At 49.7% G+C, this 12,125-nt stretch overlaps 1 protein-coding gene across 2 annotated transcripts in view; it reads left to right on the top strand.

Annotated features, from left to right (window-relative positions):
- The window catches only part of LOC122486661 (zinc finger protein 555-like), a 36,385-nt gene that overhangs the window by 18,072 nt on the left and 6,188 nt on the right, over window positions 1-12,125 (top strand). The window contains exon 6 of one of the 2 annotated variants that reach the window (XM_043586088.1): window positions 8,525-8,529. In XM_043586088.1, coding sequence (XP_043442023.1) covers window positions 8,525-8,529 — 5 coding nt within the window. Of the gene's footprint in view, window positions 1-5,231; window positions 5,400-8,524; window positions 8,530-12,125 lie in introns of those variants that run through there. The other variant, XM_043586087.1, reaches the window with a different exon arrangement.

The raw sequence follows: 12,125 nt of genomic DNA on the forward strand, positions 1-12,125 counted from the left end.
GGAGTGAGGGGCAGGGACAGATGTGAAATAGCTAACCAAATACTTTAATTAAATAATTGCAGATTTTGGTAGTGCTCTTGGGGACGTAAACAGGATGATGTCGTGATAGATAAAAAGAGAGTGACTAACCTCAGGGCCTTTCTGACAACCTGATATTTAATTTGAAATGTGAGTCACTGGAGCTTCCAAGGTGAGGACTTTAACCAGAGGAAAGCTTTCATTTAGCTTTGTTTTCACATATTTCAAAACTATTTAGAGGGGCACCTGGCTGGCTCAGTTAGTAGAGTGTGTGACTCTTGATCTCAAGGTTGTGAGATTATGGACACGGAGCCCATTAAGAAAAATATTTACAACTTTTTTTTTTATTTATCTCAAAGTATTTTGAGAGAGAATGTATATATATATATATATATATATATATATATATATATATATATATTTTTTTTTTTTTTTTCAATTTCTTGGTGTTTAAATGCCCATCTCCCTCTCTTTAAAAACAAATTCTTTTTCTTGTCTGATTGCAATGGCTCAATCCTTTAGTACAATATTGAACAGGAGTGTTGAGAACACACCTCCTAGCTTTATTCCAGATCTTAAGGAAAAGCATTCAGTCCTTCACCATGGAGTATGATGTTTTCTGTGGGCTTTCTGTAGTTTCCCATTATCTTTATTATCTTGTTAAGTTTCTGCTTTATTGTGCTGTGGTCTGCGAATGTGTCTACTGTCCTGAATCTTTGAAATGTGTTGAGTTTCATTGTGTGGTGTACCCTGTGATCAAGTTTTAAAACGTTCTCTAGATCTTGGGGAGAAGCTGTGTTCTTTGTTTTTATGCTTTGGAATCTGGCTTGCCTGCTGCATCAACCTTTTTAATCATTGGCTGTCAAATTTCACGTCAGGATGTTCAGATTTAACAAGTAAGAGTTGGTGCCCAGTAATGTGCATTAAAAATTTTTTAAAAAATGTTTATTTATTTTTGAGAGAAAGACAGAGTGCTAACAGCAGATGGGCAGAGAGAGGGGGAGACACAGAATCCGAAGCAGGCTCCAGGCTCTGAGCTGTCAGCACAGAGCCCGACGTGGGGCTTGAACCCACGAACCGTGAGATCATGACCCGAGCCCAAGTAGGATGCTTAACCGACTGAGCCACCCAGGCACCCCACCTCTGCTTTTTAAACAAAACTAGCCTTTAATTTTGGAATAATTTTTCACCTCCTGTGAATTTCAACCTTTAAAATTCCTTGCATCTCTCATTTTTAGTACATAATTGAATTTTGCTTTAGGATTCAAAGCAGAAAATCCATTTGTTTTTAAAGGACACATTTATGCCAATTATTGCTTTGATAAATGTTGTTGGCTTTAATTCTGATGTATTTTATGTCGTTTTTCTTATTTTTGAAGCTTTTATTTTCTGTCTTCTACTGTTGTTTGTATTGGTGGAGTGTATTTCTTTGCTGGTGTTTTTGGAAGGTGTATTTCCTGCTTCGGTTTCTTTTGGCATTTTGTTACATTAAACCCTATAATGAAACCTGTAGTGATCATCAATATTAAGCAGCTTTTGTAGGGTAAAAAGGTCGAGTCACAGAGTGTGTATAGTATATAAGGGCACTTTAAAATTGAAAGTCGAGGGGCGCCTGGGTGGCGCAGTCGGTTAAGCGTCCGACTTCAGCCAGGTCACGATCTCGCGGTCAGTGAGTTCGAGCCCCGCGTCGGGCTCTGGGCTGATGGCTCAGAGCCTGGAGCCTGTTTCCGATTCTGTGTCTCCCTCTCTCTCTGCCCCTCCCCCGTTCATGCTCTGTCTCTCTCTGTCCCAAAAATAAAAATTAAAAAAAAAAAAAACGTTGAAAAAAAAAATTTTTTCAGGGGCACCTGGGTGGCGCAGTCGGTTAAGCGTCCGACTTCAGCCAGGTCACGATCTCGCGGTCCGTGAGTTCGAGCCCCGCGTCGGGCTCTGGGCTGATGGCTCAGAGCCTGGAGCCTGTTTCCGATTCTGTGTCTCCCTCTCTCTCTGCCCCTCCCCCGTTCATGCTCTGTCTCTCTCTGTCCCAAAAATAAATAAAAAACGTTGAAAAAAAAATTAAAAAAAAAAAAAAAAAAAGAAAGTCGGGAAAATGTTATATGTAGTTTGTGGATCCAAATGTATGTCATGGCAATAATACGCACTAAATTTGTGATTATGGTTTCCTCTGGGAGGACGTGGAAGGGATCTTGGGATTCTGGAGGGGATACACAGGGCGTTTCAACTCTATCTGTGATGTTTTCTTTCTATTTTATCTTATTTATTTTTTATGTTTATTTATTTTTAAGAAAGAGAGAGAGAGAGAGAGAGAGACAGTGTGAGCGGGCAAGGGGCAGAGAGAGAGGGAGACACAGAATCTGAAGCAGGCTCTAGGCTTCGAGCGGTCAGCACAGAGCCTGACACGGGGCTCGAACCCATGAACTGTGAGATCATGACCCGAGCCGAAGTCGGATGCTCAACCCACTGAGCCACCCAGGCGCCCCTGTAAAGTATCAGATTTCTTTCAAGAAATCTGATAGAGGATGGTAAGCCGATAGGATTTCATACATCTTGGCAGTAGATACATGAGTATTGAAAATGTTGCGGCATGTTCTGTATGGTTGAAATGTGGGGGGACGGGTTGAAAGTGCTCCCCTTCTCCCCTTGTTGTGGTTATCATTAGGAGATACTTCTTTGAGGAATGCAAAAACCAGCCCTCCCAACGCCTTACGAATGGATGCTTACGGTTTGGATAAAATCTCTAGTCAGAATATCATCTATCTGAAAAGTGCTACCTTTCAAACACAAAGATGCAAAGACATTGTTCTCTAAAAAACGGTCAGATCACCCCAAGATGCGCCGCTGTGGGAGCAGAGTCATGTTGAAGGAGCCCGTGGGAAGTTCAAAGTCGTCCCACAGAAAATCAGGCTGGGAAGAGGCGTTCTTTGTGCCCCATACCGAGGCATTTTCCTCTGCTTCACAGCCATCTTGTGAACTTCCTGTCACTGCTGTAACGAATTCCTGCATACTTAGTGACTTAACCAATTTCTTACAACAGTTCTGGAGGTCAGAAGTCTAAAATCAAGGTGTTGGCAAGGCCGTCTTTTTTTTTTTGACGTTTATTTATTTTTGAGACAGAGAGAGACAGAGCATGAACGGGGGAGGGGCAGAGAGAGAGAGGGAGACACAGAATCGGAAACAGGCTCCAGGCTCCGAGCCATCAGCCCAGAGCCCGATGCGGGGCTCGAACTCACGGACTGTGAGATCGTGACCTGAGCTGAAGTCGGACGCTTAAGCGACTGAGCCACCCAGGCGCCCCCTAAAATCAAGGTGTTGGCAAGGCCGTCTTCTTTTTGGAAACCCTAAGAGAGAATCTCTTCCCTCACCTTTATCTGGCTTCTAGAAGCCACCCAAACTCCTTGGCCTGAGATCCCTCCGACATCCTCACAGCCAGCAGCTGGGGGTCTGACCATCTCTCTGACTCCTACCCCCTGCCTTTGTCTCCTGAGGACCTCCTGAGGACGCTGGGCTGGCTGCCTGGGAACCCAGGGTCACCCCCGCCTCAGGGCCCTTAATCCCTTCTGCAAAGTCCCTCTTGCCATGTCCGGGGCCATGTTCACAGGTTCTGGTCATCACCACGTGTGCACCTTTATTCTGCCGGCCACATCTTTCATACTTGGCTTTATGATGTGGGGTTGGAGTGGGCTGAACATGCAGGAAACCACATTTCTACTTCGCCAGCGGCTCCCCGAATACTAGAACCTTCTAACCGCAGGGTGGATGGAGGGCGCAGGAGGGAGAAGGGGTCTGCGCCTTCCTGTCCTGTCACTCTGTGCGTTTGAGAATGCCTTTGTTACCTCCACACATGAATCACATCTCAGATAACTTGACTCGCACTTCTTTCCCCTCAGGCTGCTACAGTTTTACTTTGTTCTCTGTGCAATGAATGTTTTGGGAAGAATCCCGAGATCAGCCTCATTTTTCACCTTAATGAATGAAATGACATGTCCTTTATGAGTGATGCTTACAGGGTAGTTATCTGAACACACTATGGCAGGCAGACGGTGCTGGAGGTTCGTGCCCGAACCCAGTCTTAAGGCAGACTTCTAAATCTCATGCTGATTTATTGAAATTTGGCTTTCATTATTAATCCATATTAAGCGAAAACGTATATAATCATACTTTAAATAGCTTATGAATCCAACAAGTCATTTATTTTTAACTCAAAGCTTTTTATGTATTAATTTTCTAAACACTCATTCTTATGACAGCGTATAAAACCTTTTTGCAAACTCCCCCGAATTTTTTTTTTTTTTTAATTCTGTTTGTAAATCAAGTAAGTGGTACCAAGCGTTTGGACGTCCAGACCCAGCCTAGGCACAGTTTTCTTAAGCGGGTAGGCCTTATTAGATACCTTGGGTGTTAAGCCCCCGTTATTAAGTGTTTTCAGGTCCGTCCCAAAGCCTTACAGAAGCTTTCCTGTTGTTTCAAATCAGTTAAGACAGGAACTCCATTGCCTCGGGGACATCACGCTGTCTGCAGAATTCCCTGGGGACACAACAGAACCCTGATTCGAAATACATCTCTCTGCGGCGTAAAACGCACACCTGCGGGTTTCAAAAGCTGCCCGCACTGGGGCGGGGCGCCAGGTCCCGATCCCCCGCGATCAGCGGACCTCCAGGACCGGGACGGGGCCGGAGCCTCAGATGTCAAAAGTCACTCCTGAACCCCGAGCCCGACCCGGCCTTCCGTGCGGTGACGTCACTGCGTAGGGTCTTTGTTCTTGAACAAAGATTACTCGTCCACGGTCACCTCGCCTCCGGGCCTTGCGGCCCTGTCTTCTCGGTCCCGGCTCCGGGCAGAGGACGCTCCGCGGGGAAACCGAGTCAGGAGGTCAGGTCCTGCCACGCCGCGCCACCAGGAGGCTCAACTCCCGGCGCACATCCGGAGCGAGCGGGTCAGCCACGTGTGTCGGGACGGCCTGTCGCTCAGGTGCAGGGGTGTGGTCACGGAGAACCGTCCAATCAGGACGACAAGGGCGTTTCCCGAAACACAATCAGAGGCCCCGGGGCGGTGCTTGGAGAACTAGCCAATCAGGAGCTTGGGTGAGGAGCACTGTCCAATCAAGGGCACCAGAGGTGGGTCTCGGAAAAGTATCCAATCAGGAGCCCTGGGAGAGGGAGGACCCCGAGCACCATCCAATCAGGGCGCGGGGGCCTGAAACACCGTCCAATCAGGCGCGGGGGCGGGCGCGCTTGCGGCCGCGTGGACGTGGCTCCGGGCAGGTCCCGGGGGCTCCTGCGCACCTGCCCGCGCGGACCCAGGTGTCCTCCTCTCACCTGCCCGGCCCTCGGGCCCGGGGGAAGACGTCTTCCCCGGAGAGCTCGGAGCCGAGCCCCGACATGGTGAGTGCGCGCGGCCCGGGCCGAGACCGGGAGTAGCTGGTTCCATCCGGCCGGAACCCGCTCCCTGCGGCCGCGGCCCGGGTGTCCCCGTCCCCGGGGCTCCAGACCCGAGTCTCCGCCTTCGGGCGAGGGAGGGGGGGGATGTTGGGGACTCGCAGTCCCGGGTTGCCCCCCACCTCGGGGGGCGGGCGAGGAGTGTGGGGGCACCTGTCTGGGGCCCTGGGCTCGGGGTGGGGGGACCCCCTGACAGATCATTGGCCCCAGGTAACCGCTTCTGGAAGGGACGTGGCAGACAGCCGACTGGATCTGGGGCTGAGGGGAGAGGCGGTTCCGGCGCCTGGGTTCCCCTGCGGGGGGCTGGTGCGGCCTCCTGCGAAGCGTCATGCCCTCCCCTCAACACCTGCAGCGGGCCCGGGGTCGGCGCCCTTTGTTCGGGGGTGCAGTGCGGGGGCCCTGCACCGCGCCTGCCTGGTTCATCCCCCCCCCCCCCCCCCCAGCAGATGTATTCACTTACCGGAACCTCGGTGTTTTAGCAGATGTCAAACCGGTTTAGTTAATAGCGCGAAGGCGAGCATGAAATGTTTTCAAAGGAGTGGATTTCAGAAAAATAAGAAAATGTCTTACGTTCCATTTGTCAAACGTTCTCTGGAAGTCCGTCCCCGTGTGTAGTAAGTTTCTCAGGTCTGTGCCTTTGGGTGATGACAGGTGGAATCCCGGGCCTCCCCGGGAAAGCCTTTCTGGGGAAAAGAGTGTCCGAGGAATAGAGAACATCTCCCTTCCCGCGGGCTGCGGGGGAACGAATACCCTTCCGCAAAGCGTGGTAGGTCAGTTGGTAAATTAGAAGGATAAACCAGTCTGTGAGATTGGTTGGCCAATCTCGTTGAGTTGGCCGCGTGGAGCGTTTGTGACGGTACCGTTTCCTTTCATTGCTGATGCACTTTGCTGTAATGTGCAACCAATTCGTGTCCATGGAAGGGGTAGGATTGCAAGCATCTTTGTTATTTAGAAGTCAGTCTGTCACTGTCTCATGAATTAAAGTGTTCATCATTTCTGCCTCCGCTCTTCAGGGGCTGTCCCGCCGTGAATCGAGTTTCCCCGTAGGCCTGGACCCGTTTCCCATTGATCCGGCCGTCTTCCAGCATGTCGGAGTGCTGTTGCCTTAAAATCCCGAGTGTCGGCAGGCCCTGCCTTGTTCTTTAGAACACTTTGCCTGCCCTTGGACGTTTGTTCTTCTTGTTAGATTTGCAGAATTACCCTTTGTCTAGTCCCCCCCCAAAAAACCACACTTGGGCTTGTGGGTTTTAATAGAATATTACGAAGACTGTAGGTCTGTCTTGGGAGGGTTGGTATCTTAGTAACAGTGAGATCTTGTCTCTGTGCTTTCTTTCCATTTATTTCTTTTTGGGCATTAACCCTTAATGGTTTCAGATTTTTCCATTTGGCTCTTTCTATAGCTTTCATTTTACTTTTTTATTTTTTTATTTTTTTTTTCAACGTTTATTTATTTTTGGGACAGAGAGAGACAGAGCATGAGCGGGGGAGGGGCAGAGAGAGAGGGAGACACAGAATCGGAAACAGGCTCCAGGCTCCGAGCCATCCGCCCAGAGCCCGACGCGGGGCTCGAACCCACGGACCGCGAGATCGTGACCTGGCTGAAGTCGGACGCTTCACCGACTGCGCCACCCAGGCGCCCCTGTGTCATCTTTTTTAAATGAATTTTTGACTTGCTGTTAATGAAATTTGGTTTCATGTTGAATTTTTATCCTGGAATCTTGTTAAAAATCTTATTTTGTGACTGTCATTTTTGTTACGTCGGTGTCCCGTATATAGTTTAAAAAAAAAATTTTTTTTAACGTTTATTTATTTTTGAGACAGAGAGAGACAGAGCATGAACGGGGGAGGGTCAGAGAGAGGGAGACACAGAATCGGAAACAGGCTCCAGGCTCTGAGCTGCCAGCACAGAGCCCGACGCGGGGCTCAAACTCACGGCCCGTGAGATCATGACCTGAGCTGAAGTCGGACGCTTAACCAACCGAGCCACCCAGGCGCCCCCCGTATATACAGTTTTTAAGCTTAGGCACGAAGACCAGTGTTTGTTTTCTAGTATTGACCTGTGTTTATTTTCTGGTGGTACCGGATCAGATCTCTAGTATAATGTTGATTAAATCGAGAGGGAGGTGCCAGGCATACCTGATTTGTACCCAATTGTTTTGGAGGAAACAGTGAGCTTCATACTGTTTTATATGGTCTTTGTTCTGTTTAGAACCTTCTTTCATTGGTTCTCCTTGACCAGGTTGGGCATGTTACCATCGTTTCCCAGTGGTAAGATTTTTTACGTATGGTTGCTGAATATTATAAAATGGCTTTTGACGTCTCTTGGGAGCATTACACGTAAATCACACGAATTGGTTTTAGCATACTCTGTTGTGTAATATAGCACTAATGCAGGAAAATGCATTTGACAGATGCATTTATCATTGACAGATGACAATGCAGGAAAATGCATTGACAGACGCATTGTTCAGTTGACAGATACCTTAGAAAAGAACCCTCCGTGCAGTGAAATTCAGCCGTAAATGTACAACAAGGCTTCACACGAGAAGCCCCACTCGAAGTGAACCCCGGGCAGGCCCTCTCCCTCTCCAGGGGTAACGAATCCGTAGAAGTATATGAAGACTTGTATGTGTATATTTGTGGTTCTGCCCATAGAGTTCCGTACATGCGTATCGTTACATGTGTGTATGTAACATGTACACGTGTGTATGTTTTTTAGCGATTTAGGTATCCATCTGCAGTATAATCTGAAATGATTAATTTTCCTGCTCTCCTCTCCTCTGCCCTGCAGCCAGTCATTCATATGTATCTATGTCAATAGCCACACAGAGATCAATGACACACAAACACACACGTCAACATATATACGTTCTTCCGAACCCGCTTGTGTGGCACATTTCCCGTAGTACGGCAACTTGATTTTCTCATTTATCGTTTTCCTCCCAAGAGAATTTAAAAGCCACGTGGTTCAGAATTCTTGTTTTGTTCAGTGCTGCAGCCCCGGTGCCCGCAGGTTCTAGGACCCAAGTAACCGCGACCTGAATACAGTTCGCTCCGCGAAAGAGCCAGAGGTGAGGTCCTCAGCCAGAGCGGTCCTGCGGGGACACAGGGCTCTGCCACGAGCAGGAGCGTGAGGGCATGAGGGCAATAGGAGAGGTTCCTGTTGCCTACTCGCCTTAGTGCCCGGCAGAAGTCAGTGCATTCTTCTCACCACACTGGGAAACAGCAGTCACAACAGAGAAACCACCACACGGTGTGTACGGGTGCAGGCGTTGGAGGAGTTTCGGGGAGGTTACCGACCGTCCTGCGTTTCCTCCGCCGTGAGCCAGTTTTAGTAATACCTGCTCTGCGGAGTTTTTAAGAATATCCGAGCTGATGCATACGAGGCTTTGGCAGAATCTTTTGCATATACTGGGTTCTGCATGGCGCTTAAAAAATTAACTTCATAAAGGTGGTGGATTTGAGCCAGGTGTGTTGGGAGTCCCTGTCTCCATCTGCTGGGGCTGCTGTAACAAAAGTGCCATAGACCAGGGGCGCCCGGGTGGCTCAGTCGGTTGAACGTCCAACTTCGGCTCAGGTCATGATCTCACGGTTTGTGAGTCCGAGCCCCGCATCGGGCTCCGTGCTGAGAGCTCAGGGCCTGGAGCCTGCTTCCGATTCTGTGTCTCCCTCTCTCTCTGCCCCTCCCCCACTCATGGTGTCTTTCTTTCTAAAAAATAAATAAACATTAAAATATGCCACAGACCAGGCGCTTATAAACAATACACATTTGTCTCTCACAGTTCTGGAGACCGAGAAGTCCAAGGTCAAGGTGTCTTGATGTCAGATTTGGCAGATTTCTGGCAGCATTCGTGTCTGGTGAGGACCTTCTTCCTGGCTCACAGACAGTGGTCTCCTCACTGTGTGCTCACATGGAGGGACGAGGGAGCTCTCTCGGGCCTCTTATAAGGGCACTCACCCCACCTATGAGGGCTGAAGCCTCCTGGCCTAATCCCCTCCCCAGGGCCCCACCTCTCAGTACCCTCACACTAAAGTTAGGATTGAACCTGAATTTTGGAGGGCACAAAAACATTTCAGTCCGTAGCAGTCCCCAAGACCACCCTTAAGTTCAGAGGTCCATTAGGAGGACTCCCAGGACTCAGCACGTAGTTCCGCTCACGGCCCTGATTTATTACAGTGCGAGAGAATATAGCACCAGGTCAGCAGAGGGGAGATGTGCCTGGGGCCAAGTCCCGAGGACACCAGCCACAGGGTTCCAGGTGTCCCCTCCGGGGACATCATGCAGGATATGCTCAGTCCCTCCAGCAGCCCGGAGTGAGGACACATGTAAATGGTGTCTACCAGGGAAGCTAACGAGAGACTCTGGTACCGGGTCATGGAGACACCCTATGCCTAGCACGTACCAACATTCTAGACTCCCAGAAGGAAAGCTGGTCTTCAGCACAAGACATTACTAGCATAACAAGACATAAGGAGCCTCTCCTAACAGGGTGGTGGGAAGCCTTCCCAAATCCAAGTTCCTGTGAACCAGCCAAGGGCCAACCTTGGGAGCAGGACTCAGGCCTATTAAGTTAACACTTCTGAACAGCCCATTCCGGGGCACCTTGGGTGGCTCAGTCGGTTGGGTGTCCGACTTCAGCTCAGGCCGTGATCTCACAGCTCGTGGGTTCGAGCCCCGCGTTGGGCTCTGTGCCGACAACTCGGGAGCCTGGAGCCTGCTTCGGATTCTGTGTCTCCCTCTCTCTCCGCCCCTCCCCTGCTCATGCTCTGTCTCTCTCTGTCTCAAAAATAAATAAAAACATCAAAAACAAATTTTTTTGAACAGTCCGTTCCTTTGGCCCTTGGACAAGACATCTTTACAGCAAAATTATTATCAGTGGTACCCTGTGTAGCCGAGTGAGACCAGTCTGCAGTATTGGTTTTGGTTATGCCCTTTATGGGTCCTGACTTGTCCAGTTCAAGCAAATCCCGTTGCTCATAAAGGTAAAGGTCTTAGAACATTAGGAGGCTTCATCCTCAAAATTTCTGTATTGTTTTATTTTCACCTGGCCTCAGGTGTCCATTCTGGCATGGCACAACTCTGGCTGACTCAAGTGTCTTTCAGGGATAAGATAGTGCCCTGATGGGATATGCATTAGGCAGCCAGGCCAGCGGGTCCCCACTGTGGACTCTGGGGTGGGGGGGCTTGCCCTGGAGTTTTCAGTGCAGCCTATTTATTATTGTTTTAAAAAATATTTTTATTTATTTTTGAGAGAGAGGGAGACAGGGTGTGAGTGAGGGAGGGGCAAAGAGGGAGGGAGCTAGAATATGAAGAGGCTCCAGGCTCTGAGCTGTCAGTACAGAGCCCGGTGTGGGGCTGGAACTCACCAACCGCGAGATCATGACCGCATCCGACTTTGGCTCAGGTCATGAGTCCGACGCTTAACCGACTGAGCCACCCAGGCGCCCCAGCCTATTTTTTTAACTTTATTTATTTTGAGAGGCCGAGAGAGAAGGGGCGGGGGGGGAGGTGAATGGGGGAGGGGCAGGGGGAGACAGAATCCCAAGCAGTCCCCACGCGGTCAGCACAAAGCCCAACGTGGCGCTCGAACTGACGAATCACGAGATCATGACCTGAGCCGAAGTCGGACGCTTAGCCGACTGAGCCCCCCGGGCGCCCTCAGTGCAGCCTATTTGAAGTAACGCAGTCTGGTCCTTGTTAGCAGGGATGCCTGCGGTGGTCACCTTCAGACACTTTTGTGACCCACAACACTAGTTCGTCCACCTCACCGGTGGGGACGGCACCTGGGGGTGGTCTGTGCGGAAAGTAACGGAAACGAACAGCTTGATTTCAGATTGTCTCATTGGAGAACAAGGCCTTCATCACCGGCAACCGCGAGTGACCCAGATGGACCACCTGCAGGTTTTCGTGGGTTAGGACCTCAGACAAGTGTCCTAAGTTTGCAGGGTTCCCGGTCAGAGTCCTGTTCCTGGAGCTTGCACCTGCTTTCAGAGCAGCCCAGCGTGCAGTGAGGCTGAAACAGCCATCGCGGACACCGCGGGCCGTTAGCTTGCAGTCAAGTTCAGGCGGTTCACAATTCCCCAAATCACCAGGGGCCTTTTAGCAGCAGCAGAGCTGAGACGCTGCAGGGTCAGAACTGTGTGTTCCAAGCTGCACGTGTGGTCCCTGCTCTCATCGGAGTCCACGTGACACACTGCCGGACCGTCGTCTGCGTCTAGCGGCCATCAGAAATGGGTTTTGGTGGGGCGCCTCGGTGGTGGTTCAGTCAGTTGAGCATTTGACTTCAGTTCAGGTCATGATCTTGCAGTTTGTGGGTTCGAGCCCCACGTGGGGGTCTGTGCTGACAGCTCAAAGCCTGGAGCTGCTTTGGATTCTGTATCCCTCTCTGCCCGTCCCCTGCTCACGCCCTGTCTCTCACCCTCTCAAAAATAATAAACTTTAAAAAAAAAAAAAAAAAAGAAAGAAAAAGAAGTAGGTTTTTGTAAGAGCTCTTCGGCAAGCTGAAAACTTGTACTTAAAATTCCCAAAGCATCTCTCCATTTAGAGATTGCCTGCTTCACTGTTTCCCTCTGGTTGTGAACCTCCGGTAGGTAAAAACTCAGTAAAAAACCTAAACTTGTTCTACCACTTAGGAGTTTAAATTCCACCCCACGCACCAGTGGCAACAAGCA

Source organism: Prionailurus bengalensis, chromosome A2 (assembly GCF_016509475.1).
Source record: "Prionailurus bengalensis isolate Pbe53 chromosome A2, Fcat_Pben_1.1_paternal_pri, whole genome shotgun sequence".
In the NCBI taxonomy this organism is placed as follows: domain Eukaryota; kingdom Metazoa; phylum Chordata; class Mammalia; order Carnivora; family Felidae; genus Prionailurus; species Prionailurus bengalensis.